At 37.6% G+C, this 14,852-nt stretch overlaps 1 protein-coding gene across 9 annotated transcripts in view; it reads left to right on the forward strand.

Moving 5' to 3' along the window:
* The window catches only part of KLC1 (kinesin light chain 1), a 46,463-nt gene extending 31,895 nt beyond the window's left edge, over positions 1–14,568 (forward strand). For 4 of the 9 annotated variants that reach the window (XM_072930464.1, XM_072930465.1, XM_002200581.7 and 1 more), the window contains exons 14-16: positions 4,452–4,582; positions 9,158–9,224; positions 10,548–14,568. In XM_072930464.1, the coding sequence (XP_072786565.1) occupies positions 4,452–4,582; positions 9,158–9,224; positions 10,548–10,613 (264 nt within the window). In that variant the 3' untranslated portion in view covers positions 10,614–14,568. Of the gene's footprint in view, positions 1–3,087; positions 3,717–4,451; positions 4,583–9,157; positions 9,225–10,547 lie in introns of those variants that run through there. The other 5 variants (XM_072930466.1, XM_030275074.4, XM_004174492.5 and 2 more) reach the window with 2 other exon arrangements.
* The last annotated feature ends 284 nt before the right edge of the window (positions 14,569–14,852 follow it).

The raw sequence follows: 14,852 nt of genomic DNA on the forward strand, positions 1-14,852 counted from the left end.
GAGGAAGGAACACAGCTTTTCAAGCTGTTATACAGTCCATTTTAAGAGGCAATGCCATCACATAACAATGTGATGGTGACTTCACGACTTTCCCATATTAAAATCTGTCTGGAGCCAGGGCTTGCTCCTGTTTGTTTCCGATGTATTGGCTTCACTCCCTTACACTGATTGTCATAAAGTAAAAACATACATATATTATATATATATATATATATATATATATATATATAATGTGATTACATGTGCATTTTCCTAACCATTGTTTTCCTCTAGTTTGAAGGACAGTGCAAGCTTTCAGTTATTACCTGACTTACGTAGTTTGCTTCTGTCACCAGCTTTCCCATGCTTTATCCCATTGCTGGCAATGGGATACATATTGCACTCTTAACTAACTCACAGCTGCAGTTCTGCTGAAAATGCTCACTTAGATTATAAAAGTGGTGTTGCTTTTGCTGTATGGGAGGGGAAGTAGCCTACTTTGCAAGACTGAGGGTTCTGAAGCTTCATTTCTCTTACAATAGCAATCTTTTTCTCCCCGTCTTTTTGTAAGCCACATGAGACAAAACTTAGCATTCCAAAGCAACCTTGAGAAAATATGTAGTGCTTTAGTCTTAAAGGAGAATGTTCTTTCCATCTTTGCTTTTGTCTCTTTATTACTGTTTTCTTGGCATTGGTGTTCTCAGTGCCAAGACAGTCAATCAGCATCTATTGTGAATTAATACTGCATCATTAATAAAGCCAAAGTCAGGTTGAATAACTCTCTTTTTAATTCTCATTTTGCCCATCCAGCATTAGAACTGTGTACTGTACTCCTCCCTTAATTTTCACTACACTTTGCATGACTGTATTTTCTAAATGGATTAAACTTTTTTCTGTTATAGACATTAATGCATGCAGGGTTTGGATGGAAAGGGCCTCCTGGGGAAAAGCAATAGACAGTATTTCTAGGTCAAATATTTGAATCAAACTCAGTGATAAAATTTGCTGGTCTGAAAAATTAAATTTTGACATCTCAGGGTAAGCAGACTTCATTTTTAGTGTGCTGAAGTGGCATTGCTTCATTCTCGTCTTCGTTATTTCTTTTTTCCTCCCTCTTAAGAGAAGGCATTTTGTATTACATGTTCTACGTGAAGTGGGCAACTCTCTCTCCCTCCCCCTGCAAGTGTTTCTATCTCGGTGGTGTTCTTTCCTCTTCTTTATATTCTGTAGGTTTTTTTACCCTTGTGTGTTCCCTCCAGACAAAATACTCTGATTCATAAAGTGTTGTAGGATCTTTTATTTGTGTCTGCAGAGCCTGAAGAGAGGCCTTTTCCATTTCAATTCTTTTGAAGTGGTCAAGCTGACTCTGAGAGAATAGGTGGAGTATGCAAAGGGACAAACTCAACAAAATTCCATCAGAAGATGCAATTAAGGGCCTTCCATATGTAATGTAATCCATAATAAGCATTGTAGGCTTTTATGTAATATCTTACACTCTTACCAAAAACTGAAGTATGTATTGAAGTAAATCAGCCAGTCACTATTAAAACAGGCACATTTAAGTGAGGTGTTATAGTTCATCTTTTCATGTCACTTTTAAAGTTCATGACTTAAAGTGAACAGAAGATACTTGAAAATGCAAGGAAGTACTTGTTCTTAAAAATCTAAAGTGGGAAGGCCAAGATTTGGATCTCTTTCTATACTTTTGTATAAAAAATAACAGTGAGTACCTGTAACTGGCATTTTTTTAGACTGATCTGTCAGCCTGCTGCAGGACAGATGAAAATCTTTGTCCTACTTATTATAATGTTTGTAGCGTGAGGAATTATCTTTCCATAACTCATAAGCCACATGCATCAGAGAGACAGGCTTTTGGGCATGTAAGTGCACTTCAGGTGTGAAGGGAAAACTATGGATTTCACTACCACAGAGGAGAGTTACTCGTTTAAATAAGTGCCAGACAGTTTGATATTTTTATTTTAGATTTGAAGTACCCAAAAGCTTGTCTGCTTATTCCTACTTTTCTAGTTAGGTTTCCTCTATAGAGTTATACTCCATACTGACCAAATTTGTCTTGCCTTTGGATCATTTTCACTACTCTAGTACTTCTGATTGCAAACCACAGGAATAATCAGCTTTTTCACTGATCTAATACTCCTGGCTGGAATGTAGACTTCAGTTTATGCAATCCTGCAAAGCTGAAGTCTGTCTTTAAGTGTGAACAACATATGCAATTTAGTTTGAAACATAAATACTCAGTTAGATTTAGATCTTCTAATCACTTGGTAGCAAGGCATTTTGCCATTTTCAATGATAGTTTTAATTACTGTTCATTCCAGTTGTTAGAGGTAAAGACTCTCAAGACAGGTATCATCATGAACTTATCAGTAATGGCCTCTGTACTTGCACAAAGAATGAAAAGTGTGCAGGTTGAAGCACAGTTTATTTTAAAGGTGCATTGTTTTCAGCTGCCCCTCACTGCATTAGGGACAGTAGAGAAAATCCCACTTGGATTATATATATAGACACAAACACAGATATGTTCTAAAAATACTTGTGAAAGTGAACTGACCCAGACCAGCTGGATTCGAGTTCCTTAAGGGAATGATGAGAATTTTGTCTGGAGGTTAGGTGAAGACCTCTTTCTTCTTGCACTTTTGTTTCAAGGAAAATTCCAGACAGAAGTTAAAGCTGAAATGAATGCACTTTGCTCTATTATTTTTTCTCTTATTTTTCTTTTTTTTTTTTTTGTGTTAATGTCAGCTGAATTTTTTTTTTTTTTTCGTTTAGGAAATGTAATAGCAAAGCTATTTCTTGTTAAAGGTGTTTTATATTTTATACAAATTCTGACTTGAATGCACAGCATCAGTCATGCTCATTTGTCAGTCCCATCTCAGTGGTGTAGGTGAAACTGCATAAAGATGTAGGTTCTGGTAATTGCAAGGGCCTGCACTTTGTACTTAAGAGCTATCCAAATAGTTACTCTGGAAAAAAATTCAAAAGTTTTGAACATGACCTAGAAATACTGTAAACTAACTGTTCAAAAGTGAAAACTGTTGAATTTTTCCCAACAGTTTGATTCAGTTTTTCTCTCTCCATTTCTGACAGGCCTAGATGCCTTTTGTGATTCTTATACTGTCTCCTGCATGACGGGCGTGCACCATCTTCAAGCTTTAACTTCTCTCTTCAGTACTGACTGCTGTGTTTTAGCAAACCCCTTAAGATTCTTGTCAGAGCTACACTTCCCAGTAAACTGGCCATTCCTTCAGTGCTGGTGTCGTTTTTGGTTTTCTATTTCTGTACCTGTGTAGCTTTGCCAGATATGTATCTAGTCATACCAAATGTTATTACAACCATTTGCTGTGTAATACATTAGTAAAAAAAACCAAACAAGTAACAATGACCTTTATAAGTAGCTGTTCACTATGGAATAAAGGTAGTTAAAAGTATCACACAAGGTATTATTGAAATGGCATGATGGTGATCTTTACAGGAGAAAAACCAAACCCGTAAAAGTAAAGCATGTTCTCCAAGTGCTTTAAAATGTATTTAGAGACCTATTATATGGTTAACATCAATATGGAACTCTGGATGTCTTCACTTACAATTATTATAAAGTAGCATTGCTGTTTAGTCTTTGTGTGAGATTTTGGCAATTATGCTTTTCTCTACTAATCTTGGTGTTCAGTGATTTGTGTATTTGTCTTTCTAACTTCTAATAAACTCACTCCAACTCAGGTGTCTGTCTTTGCTTAGTAGTGCTTTTTTCTTTTTCAACTCTTCTTTCATAATCACATAGGTTTTCTGTGGAATAGGAAGTGGTCACTTCTAATCTTACTAAACTGTTGGGGTTTTATAAGAGCAAAAACATTTAAAAATAGAATTGTGGTCACTCTTGCAAGTTTTTCTGGGTGAGCACAGCAGTGTAAAACATGAATGCAATATATGAAAAATTAATTCCATTGTGGTTTACTTTTTCTTGTTAAAAATTAAAAACTAAGCACAGGAGTTTGACTATAAGTATTTCTGATCCAAAATATTTTTGTTTATAGGGATTTTAATGTTAATTAAACATGTTTGCAAGTAATGTATATATTTAGAAAGAACGAAACTTTTTTTTTTTCTTAGACTGGTGGACTGCTTTTGCTTGGGGCTTGTACTCTGTTAACGATGGTGTGCTCATATGAAATGGTGGTGGTGAATTGTTGGACTACTGTGGTGGGGTTTTATTAATGATGAATTGTGGCTTGGGCATGTCTTCACATTTAGAAATTTATTTTACATTTTGGAAGGAACTCTTGCTTTGGTAAAGTTGTAACTATATAGTATTACATGTTTAGGTAAATATATATAGTATGAGTATGTATTAATAGCAATTAAAAAGTAATAATTCATCACTGAAATGTTTTCAGTCCAGGCTTGGGGGAGGGCAGCAGGCTCGTGCAGTTTGACATGTGTCCGATTTGTTTCAGGATGGCACTGGATCCCTAAAGCGCAGTGGCTCCTTTAGCAAGCTCCGAGCCTCGCTGAGGCGCAGCAGCGAGAAGCTGGTTAGGAAGCTGAAGGGAGGAAATTCCCGGGACAGTGAACCAAAGAACCCAGGGTAATTCCTTCTCTGTTCTTGCCTGTGCTGCTGTCCCTCTCTCTGTGCCCCTCTGCAGCCCAGGGCAGCTCCTAGGGCAGTGTTCCCTTCCCTGCTTAGCCAACTGCATATCATACACAGCTATATCTTAGAGAAAAATAAAATAGGAAATAACTTCTTAAACTTGTGTTGTAAGTTCTGTAACGTCTGAGGATTTATATTTCCTTGTAAGAATTAACTCTATTAGAAAAAATTATTTTTTTCTTTTTGCTGCTTTACCTACTTGAAGATTAGAAAAGCTTCATAGAGTTACTAATACACGTTAATTACCTGCAAAATTATTCTTTTCACACAGCAGTGGAGAATAATAAATGTTACTGGTTTTTACAGTAAAAGCCTGAATGCACTAAACCTGTAACTAACATTCTTGATATAGTTTAGTATCTTGATATATTCTTGCTATAGCTTTATATATTGCTGTGAGCATAAAGAGAATTACCAACTGAAGCCCCCCTTGGTTTCTATTTTTGGAAAACTCAGATGTCAGAGAGCAGAGGAGAATGTTGAAAAACTTGAGCTTAGTTATGCATCTTACTGACATTTTGGCCCTAATGAAGTCTGGTAAAAATCCACATTTACTGAGTCTGACTGCTCACTCTTCCCAGTTTAACCATATGATGATGGATTTGAATGTATGTAATAATTCTAAATAAATCCATAAAATCAGTCATCACTTAATGGCTGCTGCAGAGAAGTTGAAATGTTAAAATGCACCTACTGCTTTTCACAGTGGCACTTCTGGGTGTTCCCCTCACCCCCAACACAATTGCAGTCAATTTTACAGGGCTTTTTGCCCTTGTTGTGAAAAACTACAACTCATTTAGTTGACAGGAAACTGGTAGTGTGAGCTTGTGCTTTAAAACAGTTGTATTGGAGAACTTGGGGTAGCTTCTGATGGAGCAGCTGAATCTGAGTAATGTAGATGGTGATGATGATGATGATGATGATGGTACTACTTAAGACAGTGGCCTGGAGGCAGGGTCTCACTGTGTTTCTGGAAGTGCTCCACTGAAATTTTGTTTTACTGTTTTTATGGCTGTAAAACATGAAGTACAGCAGCAGTACATGTAGAATTAGCTTCTTATGTATCTGTTTCAAATTTAGCCTGATCTGAATTTTAGAGTTGTTACTTAAAATTTCACTGCCAAACACTTGGTGTTGAAGGCATTGAATAGAATTGAAGGTCAAAATTCCTTTGCATTTATTGATCCATCATTTAAGAACTATCTCTGAGATAAGAGGTTGGGAATAAACTATAGAAAGCACAATATTAGAAGAATGAAATGTGTAAATGTAAAATGCTTTAGGGAAAACAAACAAAGGGAAGCCAAAATAGAATAAAAGGGAGATTTCCTTCTTTTTCTTCAGAATTAGAAGTTCTATACTTTGTATTTCTCTTTCTGTTCAGTTCTGTCCAGAGTTCGTACATCATAATTCAGGTGTATTGTTGTATGAATACATACTTTTATCCATAGCTAAATTTGCATTTTCTCCTCATTTTTGTGGGACATGGAAAGGTTTTCAGTTTCACAAAACTCAGGTTTATTCCTTATTCTCTGTAGTATTTATATCTAGCTCTTTCTGCAGGTAAAGTAACTCCATGTTTATAGGTGTAGAAAATGATGCTTACATACAACTGAAGATTATATTAAACTGAAGATTAAAACAGGCTTTGCAGTGCCTGTGAGAACTCACCTGCCTTGTTGCTGTCTGCACCTGAGTTGTGTTTCCTGACCAGAGTCCTCTTCCCATGCTAACATGAGTTACACTCTGGGGTCTGTAGCACCAGATGAGATTTCCTCAGATGAAGGCATTAACATGAGACAAAATTGAAAGCAAAGCAGGATCTTGTTTGCTTTCCCTTTCTGACAAAATCATCTTGTTTTTTGATGTCACCACAGTTCTCAAGGAATAATTTATTCTTAAAACTTGCAATAGGTATATTACATTGACAGGCTTTTCTGTAGATAGGCACTTTCAGTGTATAGAACAATAAATACTTTAATTTCTGTTCTTGTAATAAATAGAGTTTTTAAATCCTGATTTATATTAGCTGGTTTTAATAGCAAATGCAGAGATTTCTGGTATTAAACACCAGCTTTGTAGGTCATAAAGCATGGCTTACATATTGATATTCAAAGAAATAATTTTGATTTCATTTTATGAAGACACTTTATTGGATAGAATTAATTCTTTTTTCTTCCTCTAAGTGTAGCAAAAGGCATATTCAGTGGTTACCATGCAGACCTTTGGGTTTTAGTGTGTTTGATAACTGAATATTTCAATACAGACATAGCACACATATAAATCTTCCTTGCTGTGAAGGCAGCCACTTTAGCTGGAGCACTTCTGTGCCTCCCTCCTTAACAGGGCATTCCCTGCCTGTGTCTTGAGGAAGGCTTTACTTTGAACTTGATTTACACCTCTTGTTTGTACTCTGCTTCTCTAAATAGGAATTGACAGTGCTGGTGTGAGCACTGACTGAGAAATACTTGAATAACAATGACTCACAGGATGAAGGAAGGGCTTAGAGTCCATGTTGTTACTTGATATAGAAGGTTCAGGAGAATAAAATGGAAAACTCATCAGGGAAATTGTTTCTTTACAATCCTGCAAATGCCTTTTTGACAAATAAGTATCTTAAAACTGGTCTTTGAAGCATGCAATATCTGAAGGAAGGTATCAGTTCTTCATCAGGTTTCAGAATTCAGTTCTGTAATAATTTAATTTTGATTAATTAGTGTTCTTTATTTTTTTTACTTCAAAAATATTGACCACACAGCAGAACAGTTGTGATTTCTAATCTAAAAAAAAACAAGCTTTCATTATTGCTGTTATTTATGCACCAATAAAAAAGCCTGCATGTTCTTTGTGGAGTCATGTTTGTAACACGGAGGGCTAAAAGTGCAATTGGCAGACTTAAAGTTCTTAAAAATGTAAATTTAAACAAACCCAAATAAATGAAAGTAGTATCTCAGGTATGAATTTTTTTTTTTTTTTATTGGCACTTTAGCAAGAACCTAAAATACCTGTGTGAACTTTTACTGATGGATTTTCTGTTTCCCTGGAATGTTTTCCATAAACCATTGTGCACTTTTGGAGAGTTTTCTGTAACATTTTGTTTGTTTTACAGATTAACTTCCTTTGACTTCCATATATAACCCCTGTTGTACCTGTTTCCTTGAATAAATGAGAGGTGTACACCATGCATGAGTCCTTGCTTTGTTGTTGCTAACACTCATGTCAGATATTTTAAATTGTGTGTGCTTCTGGCTTTGGAAACACCCAGATTTAGTGCTGGGGAGACCCAGCCAGGCTGTGCTGTGTGCCAGCTGCTGTCCTGTGGTTTGGCTCATTATCCTGCTAAGCTTTTGCTTTCCCAAAGCATTTAAAACTCGTGCTTTGACTGTTAGCAGCGTTGTCTCAGTAGAAAGAAAATCTGGTTAGTATCTAAAGTGCTCTGTGTGGATAAACCTTTCCATGTTACTGGAAGGCATTGGAAAGTTTGCTTTGGCCAGTGTCCCAAGCTGCAGGTAGCACTGCAGGGTTAGGGCTCATTGTCTTGTGACCAGTTCATCAATATGTATTTAAAGCCCTCATTTAGTTCTGAAATAGTTAAAGAGCTCGTGAAAAATCAGAGCAAATGCAGAATATTCTGAGGAATGGACAGGCACTGGTGTAAAGGACATCAGACATTCCATTATAGGAATCTTAGGGCTGATCGTGAATTTTATGACGCACACGTGAAAATATTTTATGTTAAATTTTGTGTATATTTGAGAAATTAGGTAAATTATTAATCTTTATTTGAAACAGCAGCAGATATCGCAGTTAATGCAGTGATATTTTGACTGTCAGTAGTTCCTGGGTAGGTGATGAATTCTTTTCCCTCTTCCATTGCTTTCCATACTGTATTCCAGGGTGCTTGTTACCTGCTTGGAGTGTTGTAAAGCCAAAAGCACAACCAAAGTTAACAGCAGCAACCATCTTATTTCCTTTCACTTTGAAATACTTAAACATTTTAAAATGCTTTTAAAAATTTGTTCTGAAGACTTAACTAAATGAGGCAGAAGTACCAAACTAACTTTTGTTGTAGCCTTTTCAAGGTAAATGCTGCCTACACAACAAGCTCGTGTTTCAGATGTTTTTTCCTAAACTGTTTGACTCTTTTGATGCTTTTATAAGAAACCACACAAAATTGAAACTGAAAACGAATTAATTAAAACTCAGTGTAAGTTGCTGTATTAATTTGATGCACTTTAAAAATTGAGATATTGAGTCAGATCAGTTGCCTGAAAAGTTTAAGCTGCAAGGAGCTTGTAATTTCAGGGGGGTTTATATGTAATTAGAAGTGAGTGCAAATCTATTTGAACTTCTGTAGTTGTTACCTTAAAGGCCGTGCCTCAAATCAGTTTTGAGGCATTGTTCACACTCCCTTCACTGTGCATTGCTCGTTGTTGTACTTGTGTTTTTAGAGCTGTAGTTTTCAGCCATTCTGATCGGTTTATCCTTGCATGTTCACTGTCCTGGTTGCAGCATGAAGCGTGCCAGTTCTCTGAATGTTCTTAACATGGGTGGCAAGGCTACTGAAGATCATTTTCAAGTAAGAAGCCCTACAATACTCTTACAAAAATAAATACTGCTAGTAGGGTTTGGGATAAAAAAAGAGTGTGATAAATGATGAACCAGCAACCTCACAGTGATTGTTAAGATCTTACTTCAGTAAGGTGTTTTGAAGGCTGTGCTTAAGGCATCTTTCTCTGACACTTCAGTGAATTATGACTGATTTTAAGAAAGGATTCAAGTCTAGTCAGGAAAGAGCATTGGCTTTTATGATACCAAGCAGTCTCTGGCTTTGGACTTCCATTACAGTGGATATAAAACTTATGGAATATTACATTCTTGTAAAAGCAACTTAAAAACGAAAGAACTGTTAAAGCCCAATATTTTCCATATTTTTTTACTTCAGCCCATTTATTTCAAAGAGCCCTGTCATTGTAACTGCTGTATGTTACCAGGTGCCCATATAAACACTTCAGTTGTTTCTGAGGTGGCACAGGAGCAGTCTCAAAAGTTTTGTCTGATTTGTGTTGTGCTTCTGCTAATACAAAACCTGATTTTGCTTAGCTGTTCATGGTGTGCCCAAGTGCTACTCCTCATTGCCTGTTTTTACCTAACAAATCACTGTGTAAATTGTCAAATGAGTGAGCAGTGTTCTTCTAAACACCGCTGTGTGTTTTACTAACACAGTAACTGCTACTAATTTTAGGAAGATAAAATTTGCTTCTCTACTAACAAAACTGTAGGTGAGGATCTTCATCACTGTGTGTCCTAAAGCAGCAGCAGGAAAGCCCCAGCTGTGGCTCTTGTACTCCTCAGTGTAAAGGTGTTGGAGCTGTGCGATCCCTAACGAATGTGCTGCAGAGTTCTCTGTGGTTGAAGTATGAGCAAAACTTTGCTCAGGGTGAGGTTCAGCCAAAAGAAGTCCAGGGTAAAGCACAGTTCTCTGCAGCAGCAGTGCTAAGGGTGTCCAGGAGCCGTGTCCCAGGTGCCCCTGACTGGATGGATCCCCAGTGTGTGCCCTTCCAGAGGAGGGATTTGTGTTGGTAAAATCAGTTCTTTCTTCCTGTGAACTTCTGTGGTCCCTCCACTCTTAATACCCATGGCAATTCCCATAAATGGGCTATTGCATTTCTGGGAAGGCTTAGGCTGGATTGTAAGGGTGTGTATACTTTATAGTATTGCTAGTTAAAAACTGGGGGAAAAGATGTTTATTAGACTCTGGAAAGCATCCTCCTGTCCAGCATGAATGGTTCTCAGTAGTTCCTTATGTTCCCATTTGTTAAAACTAGTACTTTCTTTGTTTGCTTGAGCTATCTGGACATCTGCTTAATTTCTTTGTTTGTTTTTTTTCCCCTTCACACAGGAACGAAATAATTGTCTGACAGACTCGCGAGCTCTGAGTGTCAGTCATTCTGATCTGGCGCACTGAGGTTTGGGACAGAAGCTAGCTAATATTCCTGTGTGAATAAAGAAGCACTGAGACCTTCAAAGCTTTGGTTCCTCATCCTTGTCTATAGGAACACCTAGTTTGTAGATGTTGTTGGTTTTTTTCCAATGGACTGCTGTTTTTACGTTTTAAATAGGGACAATTTTAAACACAGCATTAATGAGTGTTTTCTTCTAAGGGAAAACTATAGATACATATTGCTCATTGCACTGCCCCCATTCATGCTACTTACATATAAATTTCTTTAACAGATCTGACGGTTACAGCAGCCAAAAAAAAAAAAAAAAGAGTAAAAGAACAAACACATTCAATGTGTACCAAAATGCAACGGTGTTGGAAAATATAAGCAAACTATGTGGCAGTAAATACATACAGTGCTGGAATGAGAAATAGATAAATTTATGTGTGTTACTATAGAAATTCCAGTTCAGCAATCTGTAGTGGTGGGGTTTGCCCTTGCACCACTGATTCTTGTAATGGTAGCCTTGGCTAGCAAAACAGCACTTAGACATGACTGACTTAACCACTAGACTGAGCTATTAAATCTTACAGAAGTGATGGCTGGGGGTAAGTTACATTTAGAATTAATAGCAACACCTGTGACCATAACTTCTGATATTGTAAATCTTAGGACACAATAGTCAACGGATATAGGATGGTTTGTTTACATCAGGAGAAATGGAAAAAACCTATACTTTGTGTGATTGAAGAATACTCAAGTTTTGGACTGCTACTGTCCCAGAGCAGCTGCTGCTGCTTTCAGGGGAGCGTCGAGCCTCAGGTTGACTTTCTCGCTTGTCCACTGGAATTCACAGTCCCATTCTCTGTTTGCTGAAAGTGCCCAACACTTCCTTACGCTGATCCCAAATCCTGCCTTTTCCCACACCAGCTGGTGAGAGCAGAAGCAGGCGCTGCAGGCTGGGATGTCACTGCGGAGTGGCTGCTCTGCAAGGACCACTCAGTGCTGAGGGCCCTCGTGGGAACACTCGATGGCTGTAAGTGACCTGTGTGACCACAGATCCACCTTACAGGTTAATGTATACATGCTGTCTGTGTACAGGACTGCTGCTGGAACAAAGGATGGATGGATGTATGTTTTAAGGATTTTACAGACATTAGGATTTCCTTCTGCTTTTCTGTAAAGCTTGTAATTTGTTCATCTTTTGTAAAAATTCCTATTTGTGTGAAGTTGGATGAGAAAGTAAAAAAAACAAGCAGTGTGTGTAGAAATGTATGTGGTCATAGTTGTGAGTTGGAAAATGTTGAACAAAATTTACTTTGGGAAAAGCTGGAAAATTCATTCAAAGTCAGCACTAACTGAAGAAAGTAAAATATAGGAACATAGGCAAGTTTTAGTATTTGAACAGGCTGTGAAAAGTAAGTAGAATTAGTACTTAGTAGGAGTTTTTGACTGGGTTTGCACCTGGTTTTAAGTTGGTTACAGTAACTGATGCAGAAGTTGTCTGTGTAATGCACTTAACAATGTTTACCAGGAGGTACCTTCTGAGCATCTCTGCAAAGGAAGCTGTGCGTGGTGCACCTGCTCTAGAGACAGTGTAGGAATGGTGAGAGATGATGCTGCTAATAATTTTGTAGAAATTTTAGCACATAGTGCAATTCATTAATGAACTCGAGCAGGAACAGGTTGTTGCTCGGTTATCTTAACAATAGATACTCATATAATGTTGACTCTTGAGTTTTAATCTTTTTATTAAGAGCTTTTTATATTAAAAAAAATATGTAATATATATACTTCTTTTTTCCCCCCTAAAGTAAAACGTGCTCTGTGCCCCTGCTGGCTAACTGGGCTCTCTGCACAAAGGCAGATTGAGCTGGATTTGCTGAAAGAACCGTCTCAGGTGCCAGGCCAGGGGTGCCCATGTGCAGCCCCCACCCCACTTGGAGTCTGGCTTCCAAAAAATACCCACAGAACTACTCAGACACAAAACTGTTTTGGTAGTAAGGAATTTACTTAGACTGAAGGATGTGATTCCCACATTCATCTTTCAGCTTTGAAGCAGAATGATTTTTTGTAACTCCTCAAACCCCCAACCCTGTGTAAATAAGCAATAAATTATGTAACCATGCCAAATGACAATGTACAGTATGTTTCAAAGTGCAGGACTGTGGTATGGTGATGGTGATAGTGAGGGAATTTTCCTGGTCAAGATCTTGCTGGTGGTGGCATTACTAATACTGTGCTTCTGAATGTTTTAATCCTTTATATAATATTTTAAAACATGATGGAAGGTTAAGTTGTTGAGCTAATGCATATTAAACAACTTTAAAATTTAAGCAGTTCATTTCTTTTTTCTGAGAAGAAACAAATTTCAAGACTTCTTTAACCCATAAATCCTTGAGAATAGTAGCCAAGTCCTTATTGTTAGAAGCCACTGAGCTGTTAGAAGTTTGAGAACTTCTAAAAAACAAAAAACAAATTAAAGTCAGCACTCCCTGTTTTTGAAGCTTGGATTAGTTACTGTCAGGACATGGTTTATATATATTTCAGATGGGCTTCTCAGTTCACTTTTACACAGATTTTCTTTCTGGATTTTCTTTTGTAAGGTTGTAGTTACAGCTAAGTCTGCATAAAGAATATATCCAGAATATCCACTTGTATAATTCTGGGATGTCTTCAGCACCAAACGACATCAACAACTCTTCATGAAACACAAAACTGTTAAAGCCCTTCAAAATGGACAGATACCTTGTTAGGAAAACTGCAACCTTGGTAGTGCAGTTGTGGTTTTAATCTGGCATTTTTGTCCTTGACTAAAATTTTAAGGGTGAACTTGAATAAAAACGTAACAAGGGTTCCATGTTAGGCCTCAGATTCTCCCACAAGCAGTGGTGAGTCTGGGAGTACAGCAGGATGTGGGATGAATTGTACATGGAATTGTTACTGATAGAAAGGTGCCTGCTGCCCTTCTGTCTCTGGCTGTGTGCTATATTAGTAATATTCGGTCTTGAGTTTAGATCTTACTAAATAGTCTTGTAAAATGTAATTGTTTCATTATTTGCTCCTCTTCTGGAGGAGTAACTGACCTGTTGTTGTGGTGTGTCTGCACTTACACAATGCAAAAATGGCCAGTTACTTACAGTTTGTACTTTTTCTTACAGTAAATGACACCTTCATCCCCCAAGTGCTCCTGAATCCTAGTAAATTAAAATGGTTTTGAGCTTGAGAAGTATTTGTACTTAAATTGTATAATCTGAAACAGAGATTTCGCAAATGGTGTGGTTCTGTTGTAAATATCTGGTAAAAGGTGTGTGCAGTGCTGCATTGACAGTTGTGTTTACAGTAGTTGATGATAGTTGGTTTTTGTTACGTAGGTCATGCGTTGTGTGTGAAGGCTGCTAAGAGAGTGGCATTTTTGGCCATGTTAGTTTGTACTGAGAGAATAAATGTTCACAGATGTGATGCTGACAAGTTTAGTTTCATTGTCATCAATTTACAGAAGTGCACAGGGGTGTGTGTGTAAATATTTAGAATTGAGGAGTGTCTCAAACATCTACATTGGATTATATTTTTCCCCTAAAACCATTCCCAATTGTGCCAGTACACTGAATAGTTAAGGTCAGTTGTTAAAAAACCTGAAACAACAAAGCAAAAAGCCAAACAGAGTGTGGGGGTCTGGTAGAGGTCCAGAGGCCCATGCTGGGGGGTGCTTGTGCTCACAGTGAAGTTGCAACACTTCCTTGGTTACATCTGCTTGTAAATGAGAAATATTTAGGGAACCATAGTTTCTCAAGTGTCATTTAACATTTATTTTCCAAGTGTAGAAGAATATTTAAGTAGTCTTGCGGGTTAAAGACTTAATGCATTCTAGACTGTAAATCTTCTTTGTAAAAACTACTTCCATTTTTTTTTCTTGTATAGAATACAAATCTCAGTTGTGAAACCCAAAGATGAATAAAGCTCTATAAAGGAAAGGTTCTTAAATTGCATTTATTAAAACTTATGCACATTTCAACACTTTTGACACAAGGCTTCAGTAGAGAGGTGCTGTGTTGTGTTCCTGGGAGGGTTTGCAGCCCCAAAGCTGCCCTTGGGTCACATGGACATCCTGGGCTGGGCTTGGTGGGACTGAGGGATGGGCAGGAATGGAGTGATGCAGTGTTGGCTGTGAGCCTCAGTGGGGCTCAGCTGCATTTGAGATTTCAGGGTTTGTGTGTGCTCAGGAGCCAGGAGACAAACTGTAATGTACTCTGACTCAGCTG

Source organism: Taeniopygia guttata, chromosome 5 (assembly GCF_048771995.1).
Source record: "Taeniopygia guttata chromosome 5, bTaeGut7.mat, whole genome shotgun sequence".
NCBI classification, from domain to species: domain Eukaryota; kingdom Metazoa; phylum Chordata; class Aves; order Passeriformes; family Estrildidae; genus Taeniopygia; species Taeniopygia guttata.